Source organism: Tenrec ecaudatus, chromosome 8 (genome assembly GCF_050624435.1).
Source record: "Tenrec ecaudatus isolate mTenEca1 chromosome 8, mTenEca1.hap1, whole genome shotgun sequence".
Taxonomy (NCBI): domain Eukaryota; kingdom Metazoa; phylum Chordata; class Mammalia; order Afrosoricida; family Tenrecidae; genus Tenrec; species Tenrec ecaudatus.
The window spans coordinates 12976835-12993036 of NC_134537.1; the positions used below are offsets into that span (position 1 = coordinate 12976835).

A 16202-nucleotide genomic window follows, 5' to 3' on the forward strand; every position below is an offset into this window, starting at 1 on the left:
GAACGATGGAGCTTTCGGTTTAGAGTTACCTTCTCTGAAACGCAAAGGGGCCGTTCCATCCTGTCCAGTAGAATCGCTGCGAATTGGCATCATCTCGACCGCAGAGAGTTTGTGTGTGGGCTAGCAAAACAAGGCAGATATGAGTAAGAGTCAAGACCAGTAGGTTGAGAACATTTATTACAGTCAGCTGAGACTCCTGAAGTCTTTGCTAAGAAGGAGCCAGGAAGAGGCACCTTTTCCCTTGGTGATTTGTCTGTGCTATCTGGCTGGCTGTCTGACTGGCCGCCCTTGCTTCTTTCTCTGGGACCTCGCGAGGTAGCACCTCCTCGGGTGGCTAGTTCTGCTGCGTGGTTTGAAGCCGCTTCATTTTCGTTTTCTGTCTTCGAGCAGTTCTCAGTTTCTTAGTTTTTAGGAAACTATCCTCTAATTGGTATAGAAAATCTTCAATTCTCCCAACCTGGAAGATATAAACAGAATCCAACAGGATTTGCAGTTGTTTTTCTGGGTTTTACATTCTTAGGAAAACGGTGAGGTAGTTAAAAACAAATGGCACATTTTAGAACAGAACTCGCGGCAACGGAAGCAGCGAAACATAAAAATCTCCTTCTGTTTCCATTTCAGACCCCCTCCCCCGCTTTATAAACATGCACTAGACACGCAGGCACTGGCTTTCCCATTGACTCCTGTGGGGTAGGAATAGAGATTGGAATGGGGCGATCACCTGGTACTATTTTAAACAGGCTGTGGAAATCAGGGTTTTCAAATGGTAAAAACAGGGCTACAAGTTAATCCATGGTAAGCTCTTTCCCTACTTCTTTTATCCAACACAAACAAATCCACCCTCCTCAAAGGCAGAGATTCTAGTATTTACATGCTCCTAGCTAACATGGGAGAAAAATGAATATTCTATATCACTGTGGCAAGAACCATTTATCTACTAAATTAAAAGGAAATTTTGAATAAATACACTTTCTTGCATGCCCCAGAGAATGAGGGAAAACAATGATACACGAGACAATAATTCTTAAAAAAGCTATTAGCTTCTCTCCAAAGGAAACTTAAAATTATTCAGTGACGGTTGAATGTATTATACTATTTGTCAGAAAGCTATGGAAAAGCCAATTTACATATATGCTGAGTTGGGCCCACATGCAAGTCTGTAGCTGTAACAATTTATACTTAACCCTAATTCCTAGGACCTGCATATTGTATCAGCCTAATGCCATTCCCTGAAGAGCCCATTGTCATAAAGCTAGGTCAAAGCGAAAGCACTTATTGTTCAAGGTCTGCAGATATCATCTACTTAAGATAAAAAGCACTTAGAGCTTCAATTTTCCAATTCTGAGTTCCACTTTGAAATCACTTGATTTATCATTCAGAGTAATATCCCAAAGATAATTTAGATCGTCAAAAAGAGAATCATAAATGGTAGCACTCATCCATATGTTATGCTTAGGTCTTCTATATCACATCATGGGATATAAACTGCCCACTGGTTTTCTTAGGAAAACAAGATAACTTATTCATGGGAAGGTTGTATGTGTGAAAACCTTTAAAAAACAATTTCAGGTAAATTTTTCCAAAAGCACATAGTAGTAGTTTATGGCATTCAATCATTTGTAGAAATCATTCAGATAATTTGACAAATCTTTATCATTCAGATAATTTGATAAATGCTGCCATGAAGTCAATTGACTATTCTACATAGGCTATATATTACATACATTTTTCATAAAACCAAAACCATCAGTAAAAGCAAAACAACCCAAAAAGATAGAGCACAATCAAAACAAAGATAATGGATGGTGCTTTACAGTGACATCGGTAATTCAGTTGATGACTCACTCATGTTATTTGCATCTAAGATGTATCACTGAGATCCGAGCATTTTACAATGAGAATGTTTGCCTTCGGTCCAAGTACAATCTTAAATTACAATCCTGATCAGCCAAAAAAAGGCCTCCTTCAATGATGCAACATAAATGATTTTGAAATATCTATTTGGTGCTGCTGTGGCTTAAACAAAACTTGGCACCCACATGAGTTGCTTTTCATGAACAGATGGAAGAAACACTGAAAGAGCATGGCTGAATTAAGTCTATACAGTACCTACAAAGGGGCTTCAGAAATTTTGTGGAAAAATGGAATGAAAAGATATGGAGCTTTCCCACGGACTTTGTGAAGCCCCCTTTTACAGTGGGCTTTGTTGCTTCTGAGCTAGATGGCCACTTGTTTATCTTCAAGCCTTTAAGATCCCAGACACTATATCTTTTTCTAGCCAGGCACCATCAGCTTTCTTCATCACATTTGCTTATGTACCTGCTTGTCAGTGATTGTGTCAGGAAGGTGAGCATCATGAAATGCCAGTTTAATAGAACAAAGTGTTCTTGCATTGAGGCAGTACTTGAGTAGAGACCTAATGTCCATCTGCTACCTTAATACTAAACATATAAATATATTCACATAGATCTATTACCCCATCGACATATAAAATATATTTACATATGTACATGCCTGCATTTATACCTCTATAAATGCCCTTTGCCTCCTAGTTCTTTCTTCTATTTCCTTTTGTCCCACTAACATCTCAGCCTTCATTTGGGTTTTGGTAATTCCTCTCAGTTACATTGCCCTTGATCAAGCCCTACCAGGCCTCCTATGATTTTGGATCACTTGCTGTTCCCTTGTCCCTGGGTTTGTTAACACCTACTTGCTTTCCCCCACCTCCCCTTCTCCCATGTCTCCCCGGAACCATCGGTCTCATTGTTTTCTTCTCCAGATTGTTTATCCTGCCCATTGGATGAAGATCTTAAAGCATGTTGTGCAATCAGCTTATGAGAAATAAAGTAGGTATTGCTTTACTCTAAAAAAAGAATATAAAAATATAAGTTCAATCTCATTAGGTGGGTACCCACATCCTTATCATGGCTTCTGAAGCCCTAGATGATCTGGAATCACTTCTGTCTTATTTCCATCTCATGTGACTCCATCTACTTTATTCATGTAGTGCATCTTTGAGGTATCTGCATATCCATTAAGCTCACTGAAATGTCCATCTGTCCCCTGATATAAAACTCACCTTAGAACTCTCATCCATACCTAAAACAACTGGGAATGGAAATTTCATATGACCCAGCGATACTTCTCCTGGGTATATACCCAATGAGGAAAGAGACACTTCATGAAAATATGTGTGCTCCACTTGTTCATCACAGCATGGTTCACAATAGCAAGAAGCTGAAGCAACCCAAACCCTCATCAGTGGAAAGAGCGATAAAGAAGCTCTCGTCCGTATGGACAATAGCGAACAATGATGCAACCATGAAGCACATCATGACATGGTGTTAGACAGAGTCTCTAGAGAAAGAAAACCAGGACACGTGTGATTTCAGATATAGATAAATATATACAACATAAGAAATAAACAGCTAATTATAGAGCAGTACAAACAGCTCAGTGCAACTCACTCTGTGCGACAGTCAATACACTGGCAGTCCTTCGACTCACGAGGGCTGCTGGGTGCAAGTCAAGGAAGTAGACAACTGTGTCTTCTGTAGAGCAATTCAGGGAATCCAGCCACAGGCAGCAAACAGCGGGGCAGGTCACCAACAGTCAGCCAGATGACAGGGTCCGACAGTCCCCAGCTCAAGTGATGTATACACCAGCAGTGTGGCGAAGCAGGTCTTGAAGGAACCTCCAACTATAGCGACACAGTCCATGGTTCTGGACCAGAGGATGTACAAAGGAACTGGAAACACAAGGAATCCAGGACAGATGATCCCTTTAGGATCTATGCTAAGAGTGGCAATACCGGGAGGGTAGGGTAGAAAGGGGGAATTGATTAAAAGGATACACATATAACCTCCTCCCTGGGAGATGGACAATGGAAAGGTTGGTGAAGGCAGATGTCTGACAGTGTAAGATATGGCAAAACAATAATAATTTATAAATTATCAAGGGTTCATGAGGGAGGGGGGAAGGAAGGGGAAAAACGAGGAGCTGTTACTAAGAGCTCAAGTAGAAAGCAAATGTTTTGAGAATGTTGATGGTAACAAATGTACAAACATGCTTGACACAATGGATGCATGTATGGATTGTGATAAGAATTGTACGAACCCCAATAAAATGATTTTTTTTAAAAAGCATCCCAACCCAGTCCAGTCCAAGCCCATACGTTCGATATTAACCCATATGTCTGATACAAATCTATAAAGTCCTCTTCAGACTCATGAAACACATGCAATGATGCCGAATGTAGGATGATCACAGGCCAGTGGGTAGAAAGTCTTTGGATCCAGTGGTGGTGTAAGCATCTCAGCGCTAGCAAGGGTCTCTACATGGCTTTTACGGCTTCAGAGGTCTGGTTGCCTTGGGGTAGGTCCATGTGGTTTCTCCAGTTCAGGGCACTAGTATAGTTCCATGTGTCTTGTCAGCTGCAATGTCTCCCAGGGAGTGAGCAGAGAGAGAGTCTCTCCGGACTCCAAAAAGGAAATACAGGGATTTCCAGAATTCTCAGGAGAAGCCCATGCCCACACTGGCTATCTCTGGATGGATAGGTTGGACTCCACCCCTACACTCTTAATCCTCAAATTGACACCAGATTATGTAACTACCACACTGACTTTACCTAAAACACATATCTGTAGCACACTTGTTGCTGTTAGGTGCCATTGAGTCAGTTCTAATGCACAGCGACCCTGTGTATAATCGAACAAAACACTGCTCAGTCCTCCACCATGCTCACAATTGTTCTTATGTTTGACCCCATTGTAGCCCCTTGTAGCAAACTAATGGAATGTAAATACTCCCTTTGACTTCAGGCTGAAATGCCTCGTGTGCGAAGAAGCAGATGACGACTATCTCAAAGTTGGAGTTGGAAGTCATTGAACTTTGGTTCATATCTCTGACTTTGAGAGTGTCCAATAATTGGCAATGTAAGACTACCGTATATTTGCTATTACCATCCTCTCTTTGATTTATTATGGGATGTCTCAGTCCAAAGGCATAGCTATATCTTAATAAATGGGACTTACTGAAACTTTTACCTGAACCCCAAGCCTTACTGTTGGCATCATGTATAGTCATTTGAGGGTTTAATCTTTTTTTAAAAAAACATTTTATTAGGGGCTCATACAACTCTTATCACAATCCATACATATACATACATCAATTGTATAAAGCACATCCGCACACTCCCCGCCCCAATCATTCTCAAAGCATTTGCTCTCCACTTAAGCCCTTTGCATCAGGTCCTCTTTTTTTTCCCCTCCCTCCCCGCTCCCCCCTCCCTCGAGGGTTTAATCTTTATAAGTCAATAATCCATGTATTTTCATCCAAAAAGATATCCTAAGCATGCATACTTAGTTTTCTAAGCAGTATTTTAAATGATATACTATTGACTAAATGAATGATAGTAGCAATAGAATGACCATGTATTGAACAAGGAAGACTTATAATATTTCCCAATGATAATGCTATTTCTAAAGTGGACCAGGGACATATATGAACTATATATAAGGGAGTGGAGTTTGAACTCAAACTTAGTCATAAACCTTAAGTAAAGAACAAATTGTTCTTATAGTGTGGCCCTACTCACTGCGTGCCCTCAAGAAGAGATCAGTGAAGATGAGTCTATAGCAAAGTTTGACGAGGAAATCAGATGGCTCCTGTTTGTCAGAAAGAATAGGGTCTTAAAGGTTTATCTTAAAACAAGCAGCCATTTAAGTTAGGTGACAGCTAAGTCTGCATGGAAGCAGCACATCAACTTGTGCGATCCAAGGTTTGTAAATAATAAAATGCAATGTCTTAAATTCTGAGCACCTGACTTGTAGAAGGCTACGGATGACAGCAAAAGGTCAAATCCACTGACAGCACCCCATATGAATTGAGCCTCTGGGGAATTCCCTCTGACTTTTGACCATGGATAGCTTTGTTACCAGACAGAGTGCACTGAACAGTGGATTAAGACTGACGTAGTGAGGTTAAATCTTAACACCTTATCATTTGTTCTTCCTTGTAGTCACTTAAAATGTGTCCTAGTTTTTATTATTTTCTTCTTTGGGATTGAGGTCTTTCTGTGTTTTAGTTTGTAATTGTTGTTGGGGGAGAAGTTTGCATGTTTTTATATGAATTCATGGGTAAGTTAATCTATAGCGATAGTAACTGAATTAATAGGTTTTTAGGGTTATGGCAGGGGAAGTGGGGGAAATGAGGATCTAATAATGAGTAGAAGAAGGAAGACAAAGTTGTAAAGCTGACGGTGGTGATGATTGTACAACTCTTCTTCATGTGATTGAACTACTGAATTGCATGATATGCGAGTTACACACCAATACAACTGTTGGGGAAAAGAGAATGAAGAAAAAGTTCTAAAACTGATTGTGGTGGTGATAGTAAAATTCTTTTAAATATGTTTCAACCATTAAAATGTGTGATATGAGAACTATTCATCAGTACAATGGTAAAAAATAAATAATAAAAAAATCACCCAGGGGTGGGTGGGTGAGTGGGGGAAGAAACTCACACAATCTCCGGATTTCAGTTCAAACATCACTGCCTTAGTGACGTCCTCTCGAAATCGCACCACAAGATGCGGAGTAACACGTTCCCATCATACCTCTCATCTCTTTGCACATGGCCAGTTACTACTTAATTGCTTGTGATTATTTGCGTAGTGTCTGTCTTCCCAGCTAGACTTTAAAACCCCACAAAGCAAGAACTAATTTCACGTTGCCAACCATTCCTGGGACTTAAGGTATGGTTCCAGTAAAATCAGTTGCCATAGTGCGGATTCTGACTCATGACAACTGCATGTGGGTCAGAGCAAGACAGGGCTCCTTAGGGGTTCCAATGGCTGATTTATCAGCAGTAGATGGCCAGTTCTTTCTAAGTGCCTCTGGGTGGAATTGAACCACCATTCAAATGCTTTGGTTAGCAGATGAGCAAGATAACTGCTTGCACCGCCCAGGATACCGTAGGTCCTACAACAAAACCACAAGACAAAATAAAACATATCTGACTCAACTGCTTGATAACAGATGTGAAGTTGAAGAAATTGAGAAACCAATGTGTTTTTGTCCATACTCATAGCTGACATCCAGCTTGTTCCTCTTTCCTCTTATAAATCGAATCGTCATTAGGTTTATACGTAGCTGTTATTTTATCCTTGTTGAGTTTTGAGACCATCAGAGCAAGTTAATAAGAGTGTGTTTCTGCCAGGCTTGAAGGAGTCAAGGGTAGTGATAGAAAGAATGCAGGATAAGTCATCAGGAGTGCTTCGTTCTACTCTTGACTTGGTTTATAACCATGCTATGTGACCACCACATGGCCTTTTTGAGCTTTGGTTTTCATGAGACTTCAGTATGTGAGTTTGGTTTTTGGTTTCAAGAGATGGTAGATATTTTTTTTGTTTGTTTTACATTTTTTTAAATGTTTTATTAGGGGCTCATAAAACTCTTATCACAGTCCATACATATACATACATCAATTGTATAAAGCACATCTGTACATTCTTTGCCCTAATCATTTTCTTTTCTTTCTTTATTTTCCCTTTTCTTTTTTTACATTTTATTAGGGACTCATACAACTCTTATCACAATCCATACATATACATACATCAATTGTATAAAGCACATCCATACATTCCCCGCCCCAATCATTCTCAAAGCATTTGCTCTCCACTTAAGCCCTTTGCATCAGGTCCTCTTTTTTTCCCCCCTCCCTCCCAGCTCCCCCCTCCCTCATGTGCCCTTTGTAATTTATACATCATTATTTTGTCATATCTTGCTCTATCCGGAGTCTCCCTCCACCCCCCCCCTTCTCTGTCGTCCCTCTCCCAGGGAGGAGATCACAAGTAGATCCCTGTAATCAGTTCCCCCTTTCCAACCCACTCACCCTACGCTCTCCCAGCATCGCCCCTCACACCCTTGGTCCTGAAGGTATTGTCCACCCTGGATTCCCTGTGCCTCCAGCCCTCATATGTACCAGTGTACAACCTCTGCCCTATCCAGCCCTGCAAGGTAGAATTCGGATCATGGTAGTTGGGAGGAGGAAGCATCCAGGATCTGGGGGAAAGCTGTGCTCTTCGTCGGTACTACCTTGCACCCTGACTGACCGAGATGGTAGATATTAAGGACATACTCAGCCATAAAACTCTATGACTTGAACCCACATCAAATCTCAATAGTCTAGTCCAAAAGATGCGTTCCCTTAGATGACGCCGTTAGATGAATGCCATGCTAGAAAGTCAGTCGGTCAATTTTACATTCTGAAAGTGTGGGAAGGCTGCATTATTTGTTGGTGAAGCTGGTTCTTTCTTTCTTCTTTTGTAAGTCAAGGAAAGAAAGATGCTGGTTGAAGAGAAAATAGACCCCATAACTAGGAAGAACAGATGGCAAATGATAGAAATTTTCATAAAACCTTTAGGAATAAAAAAATGCAAAGAGATATGTAAGTATATAAGGAAGGAAATGAGCCAGTTTCTGAAGCACGGCCTTATTAGACTCTCTTTTCAGTCCAAAATTGATTCTGGGACCTCAGATGACTCAGGTAACTGAATGTCTCTGTAGAAAGGCAGGTTCTGCTCTATTATATGATGATTGGTCATAATCCTCAGCAAAGAGTAAGGAGGTTGTCAACAACTTGTTCTTAAGGGCTTTTTAATACAGATCCACAAAGCTGTGTCAGTCATGGTGCAGCACAACTTTAAAATGCCCAGTACAACGATGGATACGAAAATAAAAAGGAAGACAGCATGAGAAGCAAAGAGAACTCAAAATTGAAATTCTAACAGCACAAAACAAATGATGCCAGCTGGCTTTAGAAAAACAAACCCACTGATTTGAGTGGATTCCAACTCGTGTTGCTCTGTGCCATGGATTTGGGTCTACTCATGCCAACCCTCTGCAAAACAGAACAAACCCTGGCCTGGTCCTGTGCCTTTCTCACCCTTGTTCTTGTTCTTACATTTAAGTACAGAGATTCAGCCAGTGTTTCAACCCATCTTGTTGAAGGTCTTGCTTTATTTTTAAAAATCATTTTATTGGGGGCTCATACAACTCTTATCACAATCCATACAGACATCAATTGGGTAAAGCACATCTCTACATTCATTGCCCTCATGATTCTCAAAATATTTGCTCTCCACCCAAGCCCCTGGCATCAGCTTCTTATTTTCCCCTCCCTTCCCTGCTCACCCCTCCCTCATGAGCCCTTAATAATTTATAAATTATTATTTTGCCATATTTTACACTGTCTCACATATCCCTTCACCCACTGTACTGTTTGTCCACCCCCCAGGGAGGAGGTTATATGTAGATCCTTGTAAGCAGTTCCCCCTTTCCACTCCACCCTTCCTCCTCCCTCCTGGTATCATCACTCTCGGCACTGGTCATGAAGGGATCATCTGTCCTGGATTTCCTGTGTTTCCAGTTCCTATCTGTACCAGTATACATCCTCAGGTCTAGCCAGATTTGTAAGGTAGAATTCAGATCATGATAGTAGGGAGGTAGGGGAGCGAGGAAGCATTTAGGAACTAGAGGAAAGTTGTATGTTTCATCATTGCTACAATATACCCTGACTGGCTCTTCTCCCCATGACCCTTCTCTAAGGGGGTGTCCAGTTGCTTATATAGGGGTCTTGGATCCCAAATCTGCACTCCCCCTCATTCACAATGATTTGATTTTTTTGTTCTTTGATGCCTGGTAACTGATCCCTTCTACATCTAATGATCACACAGGCTGGCGTGCTTCTTCCATATGGGCTTTGTTGCTTCTGAGCTAGATGGCCTCTTGTTTACCTTCAAGCCTTTAAGACCCCAGATGCTATATCTTTTGATAGCCGGGCACCATCAGCTTTCTTTGCGACATTTGCTTATGCACCCAAGTGTCTTCAGCAATCGTATCAGGGAGGTGAGCACACAATAATAGGATATTTTGTTCTTTGATGCCTGATAACTGATCCCTTCAGCGCCTTATGATCACACAGGCTGGTGTGCTTCTTCCATGTGGGGAAGGTCTTCCTCTTTTTGGCTGCCCTGTACTTTATCAAGCACGGCATCCTTCAGGGACTGATTTCTCCTGGCAACATTTCTAAAGTACTTGAGATCAAGTATCACCATCCTTGTCTCTAAGGAACATTCTGGCTGTACTTCTTTCAAGACAGATTTATTTGTTCTTTTGACAGGACTGTCATGATACTTTCAATATTCTTCACCTGCACCTAATTCAAATGAATCGATTCTTCTTTGGTCTTCCTTAGTCAATGCCCAACTTTCACATGTATGGGAGGCGATTGAAAACAGCACGGCTTGGGTCAGCCACATCTCAATCCTCAAAGTGACATTCTTGCTTTTCAGCATTTTAAAGAAGTCTTGTGTAACAGATTTACCCAGTGCAATGCGTCTTTTGATCTTTTGACTGCTGCTTTCATGAGCATTGTGGACAAAACATGATGAAACTTTTGACAACTTCAAATTTTCCTCCATTTACTATGATGTTACCTAGTGGTCCAGGTGTGAGGAGTTTGCTTTTCTTTACATTGAATTGTTGTCCATACTGAAGGCTGTAGTCCTTGATGTTAATCAGAAACGGCTCCAAGTTTTCCTCACTCTCAGCAACAAGACTGTTTGGGTCTTCTGCAAATTGCAGGTTGTTAATAAACCATCCTTTAATCCTTCCTAATAAGCCAGATTCTTCTTCATATAAACCAGTTTCTCGGATTATTTGCTCAGCATACAGATTGAATAAGTACAATGAGAGGTCACATCTCTGATGCACACCTTTCCTGATTTTAAACCAAGCAGAGGGCCTTGTTCTATTAGCACAGCTGCTTCTTGGTCCATCTACAGGTTCTGTATGAACACGATTGCCATTCTTCTCAAGGCCATCCATAGTTTGTTATGATTCACACTGTCAAGTGCCTTAGCATAGCCAATAAAACACGAGTATACATCTTCCTGGTATTCCCTTCTGATGTCTTCTTTGATCATCTCTGTCCTGGTTTTGTAATGACCTTTTGTTTCTTCATGAATGACGGTCTTGATGTCTTCCCACGGCTCATTAGGTCTTCTGTCATTAGCATCCAATGCACCAAATATCTGTTCTTGAGATATTCTTACAATTCAGGTGGGGTAGACTCAAGTTCTTATTTTGGCTTCAACATGCACTCAATGATCTGCTCCACAGTCAGCTCCTAGCCTCATTTTGGCCGCTGATACTGAACTTCTTCATATATATACAAAATTCATGGCTCTCAAGTCAGTGCTGACTCATTGTGACCCGCTGTGGTTTTCTGAGACTAATTGTTTACAGGAGTAGAAAGTCCAGTCTTTCTCCCAAGGAGCTGCTGGTGGTTTCAAACTGCCGACCATGTAGATTGCAATCCAATGTGTAAGCACTATACCACCAGGGCTCCTTCACATGGATAGAGTCAATTTGATTTCTGTATATTTCACTGGAGAATTCCCTCTGTGTAATTCACATCTAAGTTGCAAAAAAATGTATTTATGATGAAGACCTTGGTCTTGCAATACTCTATCATGCTATCTCCAGCTTGCCTTCTCTGAAGACCACATTTTCCAACTGTTGCTCTTTTCTCTTTTTTCCAATTGCCAGGAATTATCAATGCATCTTCATTGCATGTTTAATCAATTTCAGACTGGAGAAGTTGGTAGAATTCTTCAATTTCTGCTTCACTAGCTTTAGTGGTTAATGTGCAAACTGAATAATAGTTTTATGGACTGGATTTCTTTGCATGCATATAGATCTTAGCCTAACTATCCTAATGCTGAAAGCATTGTCCTTCTTTTATTTTTGTTTGAAACGAATTTGTCCACTTCAGAATCAGGAATGGGTGTGAAGTTTTTAGCTGGAGCTAATGGCAACATCTTCATGGAGGTAAAGCATACAATGAAGTGAACAATTTTAGAAAAAAAAAAGAGAATAAATTTGATATTTAACAAATTAGAAAAAAAGTCAGCTAATCAACAATGAGTTAAAAATGGGCCTGTAATAGGAGCCTTATACAAATATGTAAGCCAGACTGAGTCATACCTCTAAATTGAGGAAAACAGAAGACTTTTTGGAAGTCTACCAAGAAAGAAACATTCTAGAAGTTCAAACTTGTTAAGAAAAACAAAACAAACAAAAAGATGATTTTAATATGCTCTAAGACTAGAACTGAATCAGCAAAAGTGACACTTATCTCTGTGTGAATTCCTGCTCTACCATTTTCTCAATGTGTGACTTTGAGCTAATTTACTTAAGATCTGAGTACCCGTGTTTCCTCTTCTATCAATCAATTACAGGAGCTTATTATCATCATTCAAGTTGGCCCCTGATTCATGGAAATTCTCTGCACAATGGAAAATAATCCTGCCTAGTCCTGTGCCCTCCCCATGATCGGTTACAGATCAGTGTGATTCATTGGGTTTCATTGCCCAATTTTCAGAAGCAGATAGCTAAATCATTATTGCTGGGAGTTTCTTGAAACTTTATTGAATCCTGCTCAGCACCATATACTGACAGAACAGATGCATTGGTTGGGAATTGGACGTAGGTTTCCCTCCTTGAAGATAAGAATTCTACCTCTGGAATCTCATTATTATAATAGGTTGGGCTCTCTAGGGAAGCAACCAGTGATGCTTACACATATAAAGAAAACCATTTATACCCAGAAAGTGGCTTAGAGAGTGGTATACACTGGCATGTTTAGCCTAGTTCAAGTCTATGGCACAGATGTGAAAAGTGTAGGCTTTTCCTAATTAGCATTGCTTCTGGGCGATGAACCAGGAAGCACTGAGGTGAAACAGAAAGTGGGGAGACAAACAGGAAGACCACAGCTGGTGAATGCAGAGAGGGATGAACCCAAGGTCATATTTTATGCTTTGATGGCTCCCAGGATCAGCAGGCAGTATGGTGGACAGTTAGCTCAAGTCCAGAGAACTAGAGGCTGATGAGCCAGATACAGCATCTAGAGGAGCAAGAAGTGAAGAAGCTTTCCACTGTGTTTACTTATTCAGATGTAGGCCACACCCCTGAGGAAATTTACCTACAATTGCAGTTCACCTCGATATTCTTACAACTGCGTGGATGCTCACAGTAGATCCAATTATGAAGTTGATTACACTGTGCTTGGCCACATTATGGGTAATTACCAGGCCCTATGGCCAATTCTGGCTGAGTCAAATTGACACAAAACTTAACAATTATCTTCTTACATATTCTTAAAATCTACTGCCACTCAGTTCTGACTCACAGGACAGAGCAGAGCTGCTCCAAAGGCTGTAATCTTATGGAAACAGACTGCCAATCTTTCTTCTGCACACTAGCTCGAGTGTCAGAACTGCCACGAGTTAGCAAGCAGTTGAGTGTTTAACCACTATGTCATTCAGACTCCTTACTCATTGACCTTAAAATCCAAACCAAACTCACTGCCATAGAGTCAATGCGGACACATAGCAACCCGCCTGTGGGTTTATGCGACTATAACTGTTTATGGGAGTAGGAAACCCAGTCTTTCTACCGCAGAGCTGCCAGGGCTCCTCGATTATAGCAGGGTTTAAATTCAACAATTTATATAAGTTATATGCATATCTGAAGTGCTTTTATTTGGTGATTATAATGGTAGCTGAACATGTTTGCTTTTTAGATCTTGTGGGTTTAATGCTTTAGTGTTTTTTTTTTGGGGGGGGTAGCAGATTTACATCTGGCCCAAGCCACCATGTTTTCAATAGTCTCATATGCATGTAAAAACTGAACCATGAAAAAGGAATACTAAAAAATCATGTATGTATTCAGATTCTGGTGTTGGGGAAGAATCTTGCATATCCTCCTGACTGTCAGCAAAATGAACCCATCTATCCTGGAGGAAGCAATGCCAGACTGCTCCTCAGAAGTGAGGCTGGGGAGCCTTTGTCTCATTGACTTGGACATGTGATGCAGTGGTGTGGATGCCATTCCTATTGTGTCAGTCTGGGTACATTAGAGAAACAAATCCACAGAAACTCATATGTATAAGAAAGAGTTTTATATAAAGGGTGAATGAGTGCACATCAATAAAACATCCCAACCCAGTGCTGCCCAAGTCCACAAGTCCAACATCAGCCCATATGTCCGACATTAATCCACAAAGACCTCCTTCATCTCACAAAACACACACAATGATGCCGACTGCAGGAGGAAAAGCGAGTCATGAACGTGTAAGCATCTCAGTACTGGCAGGGTCTCCACATGGCTGCTCCAGCACCCAGGCCTGCATTGGGGTAGGTCCATGTGACTTCTTCTCCTCAGGGATGTCTTGCAGGAAGTGAGCCTTGCAAGCTGAAGCAAGAACTGGCTAAGGCAGCTGCACCCTGGTCTGACCATCACAAAGCAAGAGACCCGAGAACCTGAAAGGCAAGGCTCACTGAGTCATTTATCTCTCTGCCCTTCAATTAACCCCACGTGTTTATCGGCCAGGTTGGCACAATAAGCCAACTATCTCACCTATAAAGGGGGAATGAGAATCTAACTCCACCCTAATTAAAGGCCAAATTCTATGAGGCAAAGGTTAAACATATTTTCACTTTCCAGTTTACTTCACCTTATTCTGATACCAACCTCCCACAAGACTTCTTCTCTACTGGGTTCAATGATTTATTCCAATAACCACACGGAACTGACCGACAATACTAACCATCATGGAGGTTTACAAGTTACATCAATACAGGATCAGAGAGCCTTACAAACATACTTCCCTTTGGTCTGCAGCAGTGCATGATAGTAGGCAGGTCTCTCTCTCTAGTTTTCAGTCTCTCAGCCCTGAGGACCCATGGCCTCTGCCCTGTTCAGGCAACTGTTACATAAGGTGATGATAAGGTACCAAAGGACATCCCATTCTGCAAGCCTCTCCCGAGATACAAAGATGGCGGGTAAAAAGGTCTTAGCAAGTAATTTTACGTTACTGTAACATGTCATCAGGAGGGACCGATACCTGAAGAAACACCTCATGCTTGATGAATTAGAAGGTCAGTGAAAAAAAGAGGCAGGCCCTGACTTAGAAGGATTGACACAGTGGCTGCAACAATGGGTTCAAAGTCAACAATGGTGAGGATGGGGTAGGGCCAGGCGATGTTTCATTTTGTTTTACAGAAGGTTTACCACACTCATGGTTGATTTCACAGCCCCCAACAACAATAACAACAAAAATTAGTACCACGTCTGGGGTATGACCAGTAAATAGAAATAAAAGAAAGCTTACATAATATACAACATTTAAATGCGTGATTTCTAAATAAGTTGTGTATTAGATAATATTTGATAACCATCACATATTTTGGCCTCCACTCTCTGAGAGATGTTACTATCCCAATAGTTGTGCTAAATATGCGTTTGCTTGACCTACAGTAATGACGCGATAAGATCTAAGACTCCTCTAGGCAAAGGAGGGTTGGTAGGGGCGGAGAAGAGAAGGAGTTGTGTAGGTTTCCAGCAGTACAAATTGACTGTGAGATCAATATACATTGTCAGTATGCTCTGGTTGCCTCTTTAAAAACTGACTAGATCAAAGCAATATTTAAAACTTTGTGTCTATGTCTCAAGGGAGCCTAGAGGATTGTGCCTTTCTAGCTCATGTCAGATCACATGCAGGCTATCAGGCTTAGTCTGGATAGCGCCAAGGGTTTAACATCAAATTGTATGAAGAAATATCGAAGGGCCTGATGTATTTGATCCGAAGCACAGAAAATAACAGGAATCTGTTATAGAAAAATAATCCCCATGTATTTTTCCTGGCCTTTTCCTCATCAATGAAGTTTTCAATTTTCTCAAAACTTCTTCATCATAAGCTCCTGGTATCGTCTTGCGTCCTTGTGAAAAATCTATCAAGAGGATCCCTTTGTGATCACCCCTCCAAACAGCCACCAGAATCTTGTGAGCTGACCCGTCTGCCGTGAACTGAACTGGCTCAGCTATTCCCCCTCAGACACCAGTGCTTGATGGGATATATATGTATTTTTTAATGGCTCTTGAGAGAACTTGTATGCCACCAGCTACTGATCACAAAGACATGCTTAAACACATTTTGTTGGGAATAAACCCAAGTATGTATGACCTGGAATCTGAGCATCAATACCTTGTGACTGTTTCTTGTTGTTTACTTGCTTGGACTTTTGTGAAGATGAGATCATTTTATGCTTAAGAAAAACTCTTTAGAAATGATACGGT

At 41.0% G+C, this 16202-nt stretch overlaps 1 protein-coding gene across 1 annotated transcript in view; it reads right to left on the minus strand.

Annotated features, from left to right (window-relative positions):
• Positions 1–334: 334 nt before the first annotated feature.
• The window catches only part of SPATA16 (spermatogenesis associated 16), a 320380-nt gene continuing 304512 nt past the window's right edge, over positions 335–16202 (minus strand). The window contains exon 10 of the mRNA XM_075555593.1: positions 335–457. Coding sequence (XP_075411708.1) covers positions 335–457 — 123 coding nt within the window. The remainder of the gene's footprint in view (positions 458–16202) is intronic.